This window comes from Sturnus vulgaris, chromosome 6 (assembly GCF_052056855.1).
Source record: "Sturnus vulgaris isolate bStuVul1 chromosome 6, bStuVul1.hap1, whole genome shotgun sequence".
NCBI lineage: Eukaryota > Metazoa > Chordata > Aves > Passeriformes > Sturnidae > Sturnus > Sturnus vulgaris.
Genome location: NC_142248.1, coordinates 3,710,871 through 3,725,770, shown reverse-complemented (window position 1 = coordinate 3,725,770; position 14,900 = coordinate 3,710,871). Strand labels below are relative to the sequence as shown.

Here is a 14,900-nt window from a genome sequence, read left to right as displayed (position 1 = left end):
GCTCGCCTGTTGCAGTCTCCCAGCATCAGGGGTCAAGGGGCTGCGTGACTCCCACCTTCCACCCACCGTGTCCCCTTTGGTGGAGCAAAACAAGGAAGCTTTTATCCAGCCAGGCCTTCCCCAGGCTGTCCATGCTTTCAGCATCTTTCCTTGAGCATCTCATTTGCATTTGGCATCTCCTAGCCATTTGATGGCTGCTCACACCCTCTTGTGGAGATGCAGCAAAGCAGGGCTGTTCCCAAACTAATGCCTTCCTCATCCCCGTTGCCTGGGCACGTCCCTTCCTGCAGGCCCCCCGAGAGGGGCAGCTGAGCCACAGTACCCCTGAGGTCCCCTCTGCTGGGCCCGGCAGGGTGAGCCCCAGGGGGAAGCAGCCCCAGGGGATGATTGCCAGCTGGCTCGGGGCATGGTGGGGAACACGTGGCTCACACTGTCCCCCCCCTCGGTGTGTGTTTTGCAGGCTCAGACCCAAGAGCTGGAGGAGTTAAATAAGGAGCTGAGGCAGTGTAATTTGCAGCAGTTTATTCAGCAGACGGGGGCCACGGTGACCGTCCTGCAGGCCAGGTCCGAGGAGGACGCCCAGCCGGAGCCGAGCCCGTGCGAGCTGCCAGCCTACCGGAGAAACGGAGGTCAGCACGCTGCCGCTGGCTCGGCCAGGGGGCTGCTCCGCGGGACCCCTGCCCGCTCCCTGCCTCCTTCTCCCAGGGGTCACCCCCAAAGCTGACCAGCTCTGCCCTGGGCACTGAGCTTAGGCAGGTGGGGGTTTGTGTGCTGACATGGCAGTCGCTCACCACTCCAGGGGGTTTCAGAGATTTGTCACCCTCGGGGCTCCTTCCCCCTCCCTGTTGAAGCCTGGGGGCTGCTTGTAGACATGCACGGGAGTTGGATTCTGCATTGCTGCTTTTGGGGCTGCAGGGAGCTTTCCTTTGCAGCCTTGCTCGTGTCACTACAGCGGCTGCAGCAAAAGGCAGGTGGCTGAAGGCCAGTGTCAGTCCCCGAGGGCTGTGGGCTGGTGGGGACATGCTCTGGCCTCAAATGACCTTTCTGTGTTTGATGAGGGAAGGGTGGTGCCCAGGGCATCCTCACAGGCATGAGAGGAGGTGGTGGGGGGGTTCTCATGGAAAGGGACCTGGTCATTTCTCCTCCGGAGCACCCGGAGTGGGTGACGTGGCTGCCCTGCGGCACTGCAGCGGCTGTGCCCAGCGAGCATGGGAGGCTCGAACCCCGTCTGAGCCGGATGTTTTTCCCCATCCTGCAGGTTTTTCTCCCACCACTGGTACCGACTTGCCTCCCCAGGTCAGCAGCAAGCAGCTCCTCGGCCATCCCAGGACCCTGCCGGAGCCCCTGGTGTCCAGCCTGAATCCCGAGGGTGCGTATGTCCCAGTGGGGCCCTGGAGCATGAGCCGGTCTGCAGAGGATGGGTGGGAAGAGGGGAGAGGCTTTTGCTGCCCAAAATGGGCTGCAGAGAGCAAGCGTGTGCTGGTGGTGGGAGGCCAGAGCTATTTATAGATGCCATTAGGAAGCGCAAAGCTCACACTCCAGCAGTCTCTGCTCTGCTGCCAGGGGCTCACACGCTCTCTGCCCTGCCAGGAGCTGTGGAGGATGGTTCTCATCCCCTCTCCTGCCACTCCGTGTCCTCCAGGGTTAAGACTTTGCTCTTGCTTGGGGAGAACTTGTCTCCTGTCTTTTACAGGAGTTACTTTTGCTCCATCTACATGACCGGTTCATCCCAAAACGCTTTCTACCTCCCGTGGCTCTTTTGTCACCTTGCGCCTGTTTTTTGGGTGCAGCAAAACAGAGCTGTGGTAGGGACACCTACCTGCTGTGGTGATGCTGCCTCCACCCCGGCACCCTACTCCCACCCATGCCACCCTTGCCTCAGCAAAGCCCTACTGCCATCCTCCTCACAGCCCGATACACCCACCCCCATCCTTCAGGACACTGCGGCAACTGCGTTCCCATCTCCTGGCCCAGGCTCTGTGCTCACATACATCCTGTTTTCCTCTCCCCTCTTTGCAAGTGGTTACCCACCATGGTAGGACTGCTCAGGTGGTTTTTTTCCTCTTGTCTTGCAGTTGTATCAACCAGGCAGAGCATCTGGAGGTAGAAGAGCCCAGGCAGCGGAAGATCAATTGCCTTCAAAGTGTAACTGTATAAATAAACCATATTATATATATATATATATATATATTTTATATTTTTTTTACTGCTTTATATTGTGAATGGATGTGGATGGCCAGACAGAATATTTTTACAGACTGTAAAGTAAAACTAGAGACTGACAACACAAAGCAACCCTTGTCCTCTGAGGATGAAAGCGACTCCCTTCTATTATTTTTTAAGCAGTTTCTATATTGAACAGAAAACAGCGGTGCACCCATTCTGCATAGCCTTCTCAAAAGACCCATCGTGCATTTGGAGAATTCCTTGTTCCTTTGACTAGGGGAGCGAAGCTGCAGTGGAGACCTGCATGGAGGCTCACCTGGATGGAGCAAATTAACAGATTTTACAGCAACTCGTCACAGCAAGTGGGCCATAACAAACAGCCTCTTCACTGGTGGCAAGGGAGGCCCAAAAGCAGCTTTAAGACATTTCTGGCCCCTCTTTTATATATATATATATATTATAAGAAATCTGTAGGAGAAACCCACTTTCGATGGTGCCACGGACCATGCTTCAAGGAAGCACACAGCAGGAGCTTGTTGTTCTTAAATTAATCTTTCAACTTTTTAAAGTAAAAAATTGCAGAATGAGCCCTTCCCTGGTGGTGGTGTGAGTAGGGAACAGGACCAAAATACTTTGGTGACATTTTCCTGATATTTTAATTTTTCTTTTTTTTTAAATTTGATGGCCAGTAATTACCATTTTGTTCATCTGTCCTGGTGGGTCACCTTGTATTTTAATTGCAAAACCAAAGCGGGTTTGGGGAGGGGATGAGTTTGTCTGGGAGATCCCTGAGCCTGTTTTCAATGTGTTGTAAGCGAAAAATGTGACTTGGGCACAGCGTTCACCGTCAAACCCCGCTTCCCCCCGTGCGAATGTAAACCCCGTGCGCCGCAGATCCCGTTTTCAATAAATCTTTGGGAAAGGATTTGAGCCAGGCGAGTGTGAGTGTGCTGTTGTGGCCAGGGTGAGCTGTCCCTGCTTCGGCGCCCGACGGACGCGTCCGAGCGGTTTGCGCGCCCCGCAGCTGCCTCTTCCATTTCCAAGCCATCTCTTTCTATTTGCCGAATTAAGGCTGTGAGTATTTTATAACTGACTGAATCTTATGCACACAGTGCTCTTTTCTTTTTTTTTTTCTTTTTTTTCTTTTTTTTTTTCTTTTTTTTTTTTTTAATCGTGAAGTGCTTTACAACCAGGGGATGCAGCTTGTCTCTGGTGAGATGTGGCCGTCTCTGGGATGAAACATGGCAACATTTTAATAATGCACAGCAGCAGCTCAGAGCATTTTAGGACAGGAGGCAAAGGGGGTGGTGCTCGGCTGCAGACAGGAGCAGGTAAGGGGAAATTTCCCATTTCCCTCCAAGCCCCTTTGTCTGCACCTGGATAACAGCAGCCAGGAATGTCAGCTCTTGCTGTCCATCACCATCTCCCCTGACCTTCTGCTGGGCTCTGGTCCCTGGGGACATCTTCCCCTCTCAAAGCTGATTTTCAAGGTGCCACCACAGCCCAGCAGGCTGATCAAGTAATATTAAAGGATTCAATTTAGTTTTGCTGGGAGATCTACTGGTACTGCTGTGTCTTAGGTTATGACTGGAATGCTGCCACAGTGGGGAGATGAAGTTTCAAAGTTGCCTTTTTTGAATTGAGGCTTTTGGGGTTTTTTTTGGGTGGGTTGTTTTTCAAGCTCCTCCTCACCCTCCTCCTTAAATCATGTGTCTCACAGAAAATTAGTTAAAAACGTGTTTGTTCCATGCAGCTGCATTTAGTTTCTCCCCTGCTTGTTTGTTTTTTGGGCTTCGTGTGCTTTTTTCTTTTTTGGACTCTTGCTTTTAAAGATTGTGCCTTGCAAAGAAGTGGGTGATGGACATTGTAAAGAGCATTTCAGTGCTGCCTGGGGGAGGGAAAGCAGGTTTAGAAAACCCGCTTGCCTTGGACATGGCTGGATTTCAGTGTGTTATGGGATATCCTCTGTATATCCCAAAAAGCTGACTTCTGCGGGTTTAAAGTGGATCTTTCATTTTTGGGGCTACATTTGTAGCCTTCCATTCTGCAAAATAAACAGGAATAAAGAGAAAAGGGTCATCACTTATGGTACCTCCAAATGGGGGCAGAAAATTAACTTGAATGTCTGTGGGGGATTCTTTCCCCCTCTGTTAACGATTATATATTATTGGTTTTGCAGGTTCAGTCATAATCGCACAGGCCAAACCAGCACCAGTCTTTCCCGGAGGCAGGTGTGGGAGGGTGTGGAAAATAAGGATTTAAAATACATCACAGCAGATTTGGCCGTTCAACTGATGCCCCTTGGCTGGCATGCAGGATTTGGAACTGTTGCATGGGTGGGAGACAGAGTAGCTGGACTGTGTCCCCCCACTGAGGTCTGATAACCAGGCACGGGGTTAGCGAGAGTGCCGTGACCAGGGGCTGTTTTCAGCTCAACACTGCGTCTCTTTGCAGATTCCCTTCATTTCGTGTCTTACAAGCCATCACCCCAGCTCCTGCCTAAGCCAGCAGTGTTTCGCAAGGCAATAAATTACTTTGATTATCACCTCTGTCCCTGCTGCGGTGCACGTGAGGGAAGGGTGGTGACCAAACTCGTGTGTCACCTCGGGAGCTCCCAGCCGAGGGTGACCTATATTCCTGCGGGCTCCGGGGCGAGTGCGCGGGTCCCCGCCTGTTATTTAACGCGGCGAGGCTCAGTGCCCGCTCCCCCGCCTCCCCGCTTTTATCTGCTCTAAAGTCAGTGTCAATAATACATTTCTGCCATTGAATATTTTATTGATGGTTTGACTTTTTTTTTGCTGCTCGCAATTCCCATTTCAAGGCTGCGTGATTGTTCCTAATTAAAATTTTATGCCCTGGGACAAGCCTTCTTGCTACAGTGGAGATGATGCTGTCCTTTTCTAGGCCACTACAGAGTGGTAGGAAGAAATTACCATTACCCATTGTTGTAAGATTAAAACAAAGCAAATAAATTATTGTTTTCTCCCTTAAAAAACAAACCAAAAGCCCTGTACGGCGTGTACTGGAGAGAGAACAACTGGCTGGCGGGCAAGGCAGGGATCCAAGCGTGCAGGGTGGCTCGAGGATGCTGTGCCTGGCTGCACAGGGACTTGTGTCCCCGTGTCCCTCAGGCGCTGTGGGCAGCTTCTTCCTTCCCTGGAGGGGGTGGGAATGGACTTCAGAGCTTCTCTCTCCTCGGATGCTTCTCCTGGCTAGCTCCAGTGCCACCCAAACATCACAAAGTGAAGGATATACCTGTTTTTCACTGGTAAGCAGCCCCACTTTTTTTTGTTGGTTTGTTTGTTTTTTTTAATGAATCTGCAGGTTCTGTCAGCACAAGGCACCATTCAGAAGAGTATTTCAGCCACCTCCAACCTCCCTGGCGCCCTTTTCCTGGCTGCACTACCTGATTTTTTTTAATATTGAGTAAGAAAAACGGCCCCCAGCTCCTGGCTCCTCTATCCTGGACTGTCAGCTCCTCACCACCCTCATCAGATGGTGGTCTGGGTGCCAGCACAGTTTCTTCAGGGCAACACTGCTGCAGACACTTGAGCCATCCCCAAGTTGCAGTTATGTATTTGTACGAGTTCCTGGGTGTTTGGGTTTGGGGATTTTTTCCCTCCCCTCAATTTCATCTAGAGTGCTAGGAGCATTTGTGCTGCCTCCCAGCCCCTGGATTTGGCAAGCAGCTTTTAAAGCACACACTTCAGCACCAGTTACATAAGGAAAGGTGTGAATGTCTGGAGGAGAAAATGCCTGTTGGTTTTGCTCCCCAAGTGGTGTACAGATGCTCTGCTGCTTGCTCTTGGCTGCACAGCTTCTACCAGCAGAGTTCATTGTAGATGAAGAAGAGCTGTTTGAACTGGCATGTGTGTCCATGCAGGGAGCATTGCCTGCTTCCTATGATGATTTTTCTTTCTCCACCTCAGAGTGCAGACTGACTGCATTCTACCTTGCCCTGGAAAAAAAAAAGTCATAAAGCACTAGAGGAGGCTGGGAAATTTTCTTGTTTATGGATGAGCAAGTTTCTCTCCCAATGGAACCTCCTGCCAGCAGAATTTTTTTTTTTAGGATGTATTATATAAGTCCCTGCTTGCATTTAACTAACTGACTTCCTCTTAAACAATTCATGTACTCCTTCTATTCCTCATAGGGCAGCTTGCTCCTTCAGTGAGGCTCACCTGACACTGGGATGTGTTATGTACAGAACACAACAGGCACTTCTTAGCGTGGTGCTTGAAGTGTAAGGCCTGTTCCCTTCCCTCCATGAAGAGCTGAAACAAGAACAAAATCTCTGAAGAGCACAAAGAGTCCCCTCAGCTCAACAGGCCTGAAATTCAGCATCTTCCCCCTCCTGTAAGGCACTCCCCTGCCTCTCACCAAAAATCTCACAGTTCTGAGCAAAAGCACATGACTACTCTTCTAACCAAGCTAAGTACTATCTTACAAATCTGTTTAGTACCTACTGAAAAATATGGAATCAAGGAGCATTGCAGCCCTGGTGTATTTTCTCATTGCTCAGGAGCACCCTGCAGCTAGGCCAGGACAGAAGGGCTGATGTTGGGTTTTCTGCTCGAGGGACAATCATGTCACACCCTTCTGCTCTCCTTTACAAGCCACCTTCACCAGCCACAGAGGCAAAATAAGAGATGGGAAGAACCAGGCATGCAGTGCAATCAGACACATCACTGAGAAGGCACAGCTTTCCTCTTCACCTGGTCTGATGCCCTGGATTACAGTAATCAGCACTCAAACACCGGTTTTGCACATTTATTGAAGACTTGAGGTGACAGCACAGCAGGTTAGTTTTGAATCATGCCAGAAGAATGTTAAAAACAGGAATTGAGCTGGATGCTCCCCCCACTTACTGGAGACACAACACAAAAAGGGCAAAACCAAACAAACATCACTTCAACCCCTTCCTTTTGCTTACTGGAGCTGAACAGGATGGTTCCATTGGTAGCAGGAAGTCGGAAGCATTCATCACACCATAGTGCTGCTCATGGGAACTGGGACAGGTCTTGCCAGGTGACCTGCAGAGCTGCTTCTGCCAGCGGCATCTCCCAGGGGTAAGTCATCAGCCAGCACAGTCCCAAACGCAGGGCTGTTTATTCAAAGAGAAACAAAGCAGCACCTTCATTTTCAGACACAGGTTTGTTACATGCATGGTCACCTATAAAATGGGTGGCAGGGGACTGTGGTCTTCAGTTTCAGCTCTCAGACACACTCCTACAAGGATGGATTTTGCATCAGGTTTCCCTCTCTCCCTTTCTCTGAGTAGCTACACTGTGCTCCTGCCTGCTCGGGATCAGCAGTGGGAAGATGCTGTAGGTGCAGCTAGGGAAGAAAAAAGCAATCCTGGGCTGAGACAGCTGTGAACTTGTCTGCTCCCCATTAAAAAAAAAAAAAAAAAGGCCCATTCGGCTTCTGAACAAACATGAAAGCATCTTGGGTAAATTCAGTTGGGTTTTAAGCACTACAAAAACACAGAGCACAGAGGGAGCTGAGTTTTCTTGAGAGGAGCAGATGTTCCTCTGGGATCCAGAAGCAGAAATGACAAGAGATAGGGACAGGCAAAATTTCTCAGAGAGACACTTCACCAACAAAGGACCTTGCTCTGCCTTTCGTGCAATTAACTACTTATTGACCAGTGCACTGGCAATTCCTTCAGATCAACCCTTTACAACAGCCCATGAGAGAAGCCCCAGGAGTAGGGGGAATACCTGAGCCCTTTTAGGGAACCTCAGCAGCTGCGGAGGTGAATCCTAGCTGGTTATTAGGAACTTCAGCTGACAATGAACCTGTGCTTCTCTTCAGAAAAGACACTTTTCAACTACCCAGCTTCTTCACCAGCCGAAAAATCACAAGAGATAACTTTGCAGGAGAAGCCATCTGCTTCGTCACTTCCTCCGTTTTTGGTGACAGCCACCCTGGGTGGCTGGAAAAGTCCCTGCCTGGCTCGCCTTCCTGTTCCCCAGGGCCATGAAGTCAGTCCCCTACATGACATCACAGCACATCGGGCAAAGGCAGCTCTGCCAATGCCCAGCCAGGGCCGGGGCGCCAATAGAGCCCTGGCACAAGATGAAGAAAACAGCGAGCAAAGGTGAGGGGCGGGATGGAAAAAAAAAATAGTAACAAAAAAGGAAAGTGAGGCTCGTTTCTGCTTTTCCTTTAGCAGACTAGAGAGTCTCTCTTTAAATGTGACTCATCCAGGGCAATACTAGGCAGAGTTTCTTCTATTAACACACCCTTGGCAATAGCAGTTCAGTTAGTCACTGACTGGGTCTCAAGACGTCACCGGCCGGGATGATGCGTCTCTAACTTGGTACGGAGTCCGCTAGCCCTTATTTACTTTGGAGAAGAGTAAGAGAACGGAGATGGGGGCACGCCATCCCTCCTGAACAACTTTACCACCAACTATTCGCGCCCAAATGCCGACAAGGCCCGTTCCCTCCATCTCCGCAGCCACCGGACACACCGAGCCCCGCTGCAAGAATCTTTTCGCCCTCCCCGGTGCAAGTGCGGCCGATCCTGGAGCGCTCCCGGCAGCGCATGGGGGCCCGCAGAGCCGAGGATGGAGAACCGCTGGAGGCAGGACAGTGGCGACGGCTGGGGGAGCCGACTCCTTGGCACGCCGGAGCCCCTCACCTGGCCGGCCGAGAGGGCTGGAGGGCGTCGAGGCTTCGAGGCTGGGTCCGGGGAGGCGAGGCGGCCGCACAGCGATGTCCGAGGAGCAGGTTAGCCGCTGTCACACGCACAGTGGAGTCGCCGAGAGCACAATGTGCGTTAGTCAGTGGCTCACCTGCTCCTGGAGGGTGACGGGGGGCGGCGGGGCCCGCCTGCAGCACAGGAGACACCGGGCAGCGCGAAGGATGGGGTGCGGGAGGGGGGAGCCGCGCCGTGCCCGGGCTCCGCGGCGCGTGGGGCTGTAGCTCTGCGCTCCCACCCCCGGGACAGGCTGGCCCGTGCGGCCCCGGGGCCGGCGGTGCCCCGCAGCTCCGGAACGGGGGGAATCCCTCCCCGGCGCGGCCGCCGCTCACCTGCGCTCCCGCCGCCGCCGCCGCCGCCGCCAACTTCTCGCTCTGCCCCGGCCCGGCCCACGCCGCGCGCCGCGGCCCCTCGCCCCGCCCCCCGCGCCGCTCCAGCCAATAGCAGCACCGCGCGCCCGCCCGCCGGCCCCGCCCCCGCGCCGCTCCAGCCAATGGCGACCCCGCCACCGCCCGCCGACGGCCGCGGCGGGGCGGGGCCGAGCGAGCAGGCGCCCCCCCGCCCCCCCGGCGGTGACAGCGGCGGGCGCGGCGCGTTCGCTTCTGCACGTCGCTGCTGCTGCGGGGAGGAACCATTTGTACCTGTTGAGCCGCCTCCCGCTCACCCCGCCCCGCCGACCCCCGCCCTCCCCGCCCCCCGCCGTACCGCTGGGGCCGGCGGACGCCGGCGGCGCCCCTCTGCCTTGCCGCCGCCGCCCGCGAGGAGCCCCTTCCCCACTGGACCCCCATGGCCCCGCCACTCGTCTCCCCCTTTCCCCTTCGTCCCCTTTCCGCCCCCGCCGCAGCCCGGCCCATGGTACGGCCCGCCGGGGCCGTGCCATCAGGGCAGTGTCGGGGCGCACGTAGGCGGTGCGGGAGGGACGGGGCGAGGGGGCGGGGGGAGAGTCGGGGTGTCCCCGGCCGCCCCCGCCACTGCCCCCTCTCCCCTCGCTACATCAAATGTCACCGTGTCACATTAATTTTTTGTATGATTTCCCCCTCCGTTGTTCTCCGGTGGGTTGGGCGTGTGGCGAGCCCCAGTGCCCCTCGCAGTGTCAGGGGGTGGAGGTGGTCCCTCGGCCCCGGCAGTCTGCTTCCAGCAACTTCCCCCCAAAAAAGGGACGTGCAGTTGGAGGTTTTCTGTACATCCTCAGTGTAACAGCGCTCACCTTCTCATGGGGCGAGCTCGCTCCCGCCCATCACCCTACAAGCCGCAGCCAAGCCAACGGCTGGAATGCTGAAAATTTTAGTGCACCTCAAGGAGGATTTGCCAAGCACCAGAGACAGAGCTTTATGGATGGGCGCAGCGCTGTCCCGCAGTGGGAAAAGCCTTGTTTGGAGACTCAGGGAGGCAGGCGTCGAGTCTGCAGGCTGGCTCCCATCTGTCACACACGCCCTTCTCAAACAGATCGGAAACGAGAGCGCGTCTGGGGGAGCGGGCGCGTTTGTTGTGACCCCCCGCTTCATTCATACTGCTGTTGGGCAAGAAAAAACACTTCGTGTGCGGATGTGGCCAGTGACCAAACAGCAGCCATATGCCTCATCCCTGGTGAACTGATAATGCGTGCTGTCCGGCAAAAGGCACGAGCTCTGCATCCCTTCTGAAACTTCCTTGGCATCAGCTGTCCCGGCTCCGACGAGTGTTTTGCAGTCTGGAGCAAGATTTGGAAGCAAAACCCAGCGTGGGCTCCCTGGTGGCAACTCCCCATCGAAAAGATTTCCTTACGTGTTTTTGCTGGAGCGCTTTTACGCTCATCCGTGGCTCTGCTCTCCCATTGACGGTGTGGAGGGGGGATGGGGGGACAGCCCCTCTTCTGCGTGACAGCCCGCACAATGACAGGCTGTCTCTGTTGTCATTTTGTGTGCATGTTATGTGGGGGGGTTTTGTTTTCACCCAGCAGCCGTAGGGGAAAAGTCACGTATTTTACATCTTCCTCAGCACAGGGTTAGTGCTTGGATTGGATAGAAATATTCCGCGGAGCACACCGACCCCTCCACCCTCCGGGCGTGAGCAACACAAAAGAAGGCACAGCCATGGAAAATACTTTTTTTCTAAAAAATAGGTATTTTTGTGGGGAGTAACGTGGCTGGGCACTGCCCTGACACCTCCCTGCTGCTTCTGCCAGCTGCTCTACATGGTATAGGACACACGTGCTGTTGCCTCTTGTGCTCCACCAAGTCCTTCTTCTTCCAGGCAGTACTATACATTCTAGGTTTAAAAAAAACCCTCCCGACTGCAAGCACACAGGGAAGAAGTGTGTTTTGAAGTGGTGCTTGCACAGCTGTCTGACGGCCCAGCCAAGCTCTGGATGTTGCTTGGACCTCCCTGACGGCTGTGCTGAGCCATCCAGCATGGAGCAGGGCCGGCGGAGCGCACGGCGGGCAGAGGATGCGCTGCTGCGGCGGGCGAAGCGCTCGCCTGCAGTCCGAGCGAAGGGCGCACCGGGCCCTCGCTCCGGAGGTGCCATCGTCCGCGTGTGTAAAGGAACGGCGAGACCGCCCGGCTCCCGGCATGGTTACTATTGCCCTGGCAAGGCCCTAGGCCCAGGGGCTTCGCTACAGCGCTGATGGGTTTGCCCTCGGCCCCCGCTCCCCTCCAGCTCCAAACGAGTTCGTGGCTCAGCTCTTAATCTCTGGGATGAAATGTCCTGCTGACACGGCCGGTGCTGTCCCGGGGAGATCTCCCGCTTATCCCAGCCCTGCAGCTCTTCCCTTTGTTCCCAGCTGGCTTTCAGTCCCCGCGGCGGTGCCAGAGCCACGATGTGTGCAGTGACAGGGAAGCGCATTCGCGGACGGCGGGAGAGCGTCACGGGCTGCGCTCCGTGCTGTGCCAGTGCCGCTGTGCTGCGCCCATGGACTCGGGGAGGAATCCAAGTGGGAGATCATGCCCCCAGTCTTATCTCTGGAGGCTGGCAAACCCCGCATGAACTAACGTGCAAATAAGAAGTTGCCTTTCTGCACGCAGATCTTGCCTTTTCCAACACGAGGCAGTGCGTGCTCACCGGCTGGGGCATCACCGGGGCTTTCGCCCTATTCCCTCCCGTTTCGCCCCTCTTTCAGGCCTCGAGCGGGCAAGGCAGCAGCACGGCTGGCGCAGGTTTTGCTCCGCTCTGTGTTCTCTGGAAAAGGACCTTGTTTTCTCCCCGGCCTCCGTCTGATTCCTGACAATGGCCCGAGTGTCTGCGAGGACACGCACGTTCGCTCTGGGTCACGTCCGCCTGCAAGCAGAGCCTGGGCTGCGCTCCTCTTGCCGGCGGACAGCCGAGGACAGCCCGGGCAGAGCCCCACGGCTGATGGAACAGCGCGAAACCAGCCCTTCCTCCTCTACGTGCGTGCGCTCACCCAGCGCCACGGGAACATTTGGGTCGGGCCCAGCCGCGAGTAGTTAGAGGGGGAAAAAACCACGGCGGTCTGCGAGAGCTATTTAGCACTGATCCGTGTCCTCACGGACCGCACGGGCCGGACCGAGCTGCGCCAGGATGCTCCCAGCCCCGACAGACAGCGCCCGACGGAGCGGAACAGAGCATCCCTGGCCTCGCAGCACGCTGGCCTTTGCGCCCCGCTTTCCTTCCACAAAGCTTGGAGACACCGGCGGAGGGATGCCGGTCACCCCTGCCAACCCTGTTTCCATGGAGCAACCGGGAGCGGCCGGAGCGGGACCGGCGCTGCCCGCGGGTACCGAGCGGTGCGGCCCCGCAGTGGTACAGCCCGCGCGCCCCTCCGCAATGGTTCATCCCCGCGGCCGCTTTCCTCCCCGTCACCCGAATGGTTCGCCCCGCCTCCCCCCCCCCCGCCGCAGGCGCGGTGGTTCCGCCCGCTGCCGCCCCGTGACCCGCCAGTGTTTCCACAGCGCTTCCGGGGCAGCGGCGGCCGCGGGTCCTGGATGTGAGCGGGCGCCGGGCTGCTCCCGACCGGGATGTGAGCACCGGGGCTGCTCCTCGGTGAGTGCCCGGGGCGGCCGGGGAGCTGGCCGGGGCCTGCGCGGGCGGGGGCCGAGCTGTGGGAGTAGGCGGAGCGTCCGCCCCCCTGCCCCGGCGGGGAGCTGCCCCGGTCGCTCCTTTAGTGTTGTTCCTGTAAACAGCGGCGACGGCAGCGTGTTTGTGGGGTTGTTGTCCTACGGGACACGCCTCGGCGGGAGGACAGCCCCGGGTCGGGCTTCCCGGTGCTCCCGGGATTCCCGCGGGATGCAAAAGGGCCGAGCGGGCTCGGGAGCACCTCGACTTGGGAGCACTCCAGCTGCCTTTGCTGCGGCGAAGGCCGAAATAAATGTACAGTGTACGTGTATAAATCTAGTGAGGGCACTGAACAGAACCCCAAATGCTTGAGGCGTGTTGTGTCCGCGCCTCTCCCCTTTCCCCCCTCCCTTCCTCCCTCTTCCCACCCATTCCCGCTGTGTGTGGTGCACACACGGGTGTTGCAGAAGTTATCAGCTATTTCAGCCAGCTGACAAGTACAAATGAGGAGCTGCGTGCAAGCTTCTCCTTTTTAAAAATCGTGCGTTAGCTTAACACATTTAGCCTTAAAAACTTTGCCTTGAGGGAACTGTGCTTAAGGTGTAAGTGTTGTCACTGGTGCCTTGCCTTGGCCGCCCCACTCGGTGACAGTGGGATTTTTGTAGTTTCATTTACTGTTTTTCCTGCAGGGTGTTGCCACATAGTGTGTTGTCGGTGTGTTTCAGGGGTGTCTGTTGTGTTATTTCCTTTCCTGTAACGTCGGTGGTTCTTCCTCCGTAGGGCTGTGCACAGAATATGAAAGTGTGTGAGCTTTTTGTTTGGGTTTGTTGTTTTTTGTCGTGGTTTTTTCTTTTCCCACAGTCATGCCCATGAACAGCCGGGGAAGCTGTAGCTAAAAATGGGGCTTGTGTGAAAGACTGATGCTGAAAGGGAGCTCGCCAGTAAGGGCGACTCCTCCTAAGAAAAGAAGCCTGTTAAGAAAGAGGAGGATGTGCAGAGTTGGAACGTAATTAATTCGCAGGTGGAAGCAGAGCCAGTGGCTGCAAGGAATTGGAGGCTGGGAATTCCATTGAGCTTGGCTGCTGCTTTGAATACAGAGGTACAAAATGCTTAGCTGCTCCTCGGGGTAAGATGCTCTGTTTTCAAAGTGCTTTTGCAAAGCCAGTGTGTTGCTTTATTTGCATTACGAACTCCCCAAAGAGTGTGGTGTCAGCTCCTGGGGAAGCTTTGGTGGACAGTTTTCATTCTGGAATTCAGGGTGGCTAAATTTAGGGCAGGGCTAGGATGGGTGGCAGATAAGCGCTTCCTTACCTACCCCAGGATTAATTTTCTGTGGTTTATCTATTAGGTTCTTAGGTGCTTCCACTTAAATTATTGCATAGGCAGTTCTGGTGGTGGTATTTAAGAGTTAATTTATTTTTTTTTTTGTAATTTAAACAGGGATCTAAATTTAGATTTAGGGGACTTTTTTAAAGCTCCCTGTGCATGCTAGATTGGCAGTGCACGACTCTGGGCTGTAGGAGTGTCTTGTTAATCTGAATTATTTCCCTGCCAAGCTGTCTTAATTTACCTTTGGAATGTGGTGATGGCAGATAGTAGTCACACCATAACCAGATTTTTTCCAACTGGGTACAACAATGATTTTGCCAACTCTTATTTTTTTTCTGTCCAATGTAACATACGAAATTGGAAACAAAGTTAAATGATTTCTCATGTGTGACATTGCTTTGCCGGAGAGAACTGAATTATTTAGTTGGTTGGGGGAAAAAAAAAACAAAGCCAAGAAAAAACACAACTCAACCCCTCCCCCCAGCAAAGCAGATGTGTCAGTGAGAACTGAAAGCCCATAGGTTTTAAAATTTAGTAGGCTTGAACCTGGTTATAAGTGGTCTTTACAACATGGTGGTTTGGTAGCGGCCCATGAAATTAGATCAGCATTCAAAACCATCCTGTGAGAAAATTCTGTGAGAAACTTTTCTTCGCCTGTGAATCATCCTGAGTGCTACCCAAGCAGATGAAAGTAAATGCCTTCTGT

The 14,900-nt window shown here is 54.6% G+C and overlaps 2 protein-coding genes and 1 long non-coding RNA gene across 11 annotated transcripts in view; 2 read left to right on the top strand and 1 right to left on the bottom strand.

The window, feature by feature from the left end:
• The window catches only part of RASSF7 (Ras association domain family member 7), a 33,634-nt gene extending 30,538 nt beyond the window's left edge, over window positions 1-3,096 (top strand). For 5 of the 6 annotated variants that reach the window (XM_088166730.1, XM_088166731.1, XM_014873569.2 and 2 more), the window contains 3 exons: window positions 461-629; window positions 1,259-1,369; window positions 2,076-3,096. In XM_088166730.1, coding sequence (XP_088022856.1) covers window positions 461-629; window positions 1,259-1,369; window positions 2,076-2,107 — 312 coding nt within the window. In that variant the 3' untranslated portion in view covers window positions 2,108-3,096. The remainder of the gene's footprint in view (window positions 1-460; window positions 630-1,258; window positions 1,370-2,075) is intronic. The other variant, XM_088166732.1, reaches the window with a different exon arrangement.
• A 3,826-nt stretch (window positions 3,097-6,922) lies between these two features.
• LOC148223285 (uncharacterized) lies at window positions 6,923-9,284 on the bottom strand. 2 transcript variants are annotated; one of them, XR_015804386.1, is made up of 2 exons: window positions 9,207-9,284; window positions 6,923-7,270 (listed from the first exon to the last, which is right to left on the bottom strand). It is a non-coding gene; the product is annotated as an uncharacterized LOC148223285 (long non-coding RNA). The 2 variants fall into 2 exon arrangements; XR_015804387.1 differs by lacking the exon at window positions 9,207-9,284 and adding an exon at window positions 8,815-8,991.
• A 3,470-nt stretch (window positions 9,285-12,754) lies between these two features.
• The window catches only part of PHRF1 (PHD and ring finger domains 1), a 35,427-nt gene continuing 33,281 nt past the window's right edge, over window positions 12,755-14,900 (top strand). For all 3 annotated transcript variants that reach the window (XM_014873562.2, XM_088166728.1, XM_088166727.1), the window contains exon 1: window positions 12,755-12,853. The gene's annotated coding sequence lies outside the window, so the exon portion shown is untranslated. The remainder of the gene's footprint in view (window positions 12,854-14,900) is intronic.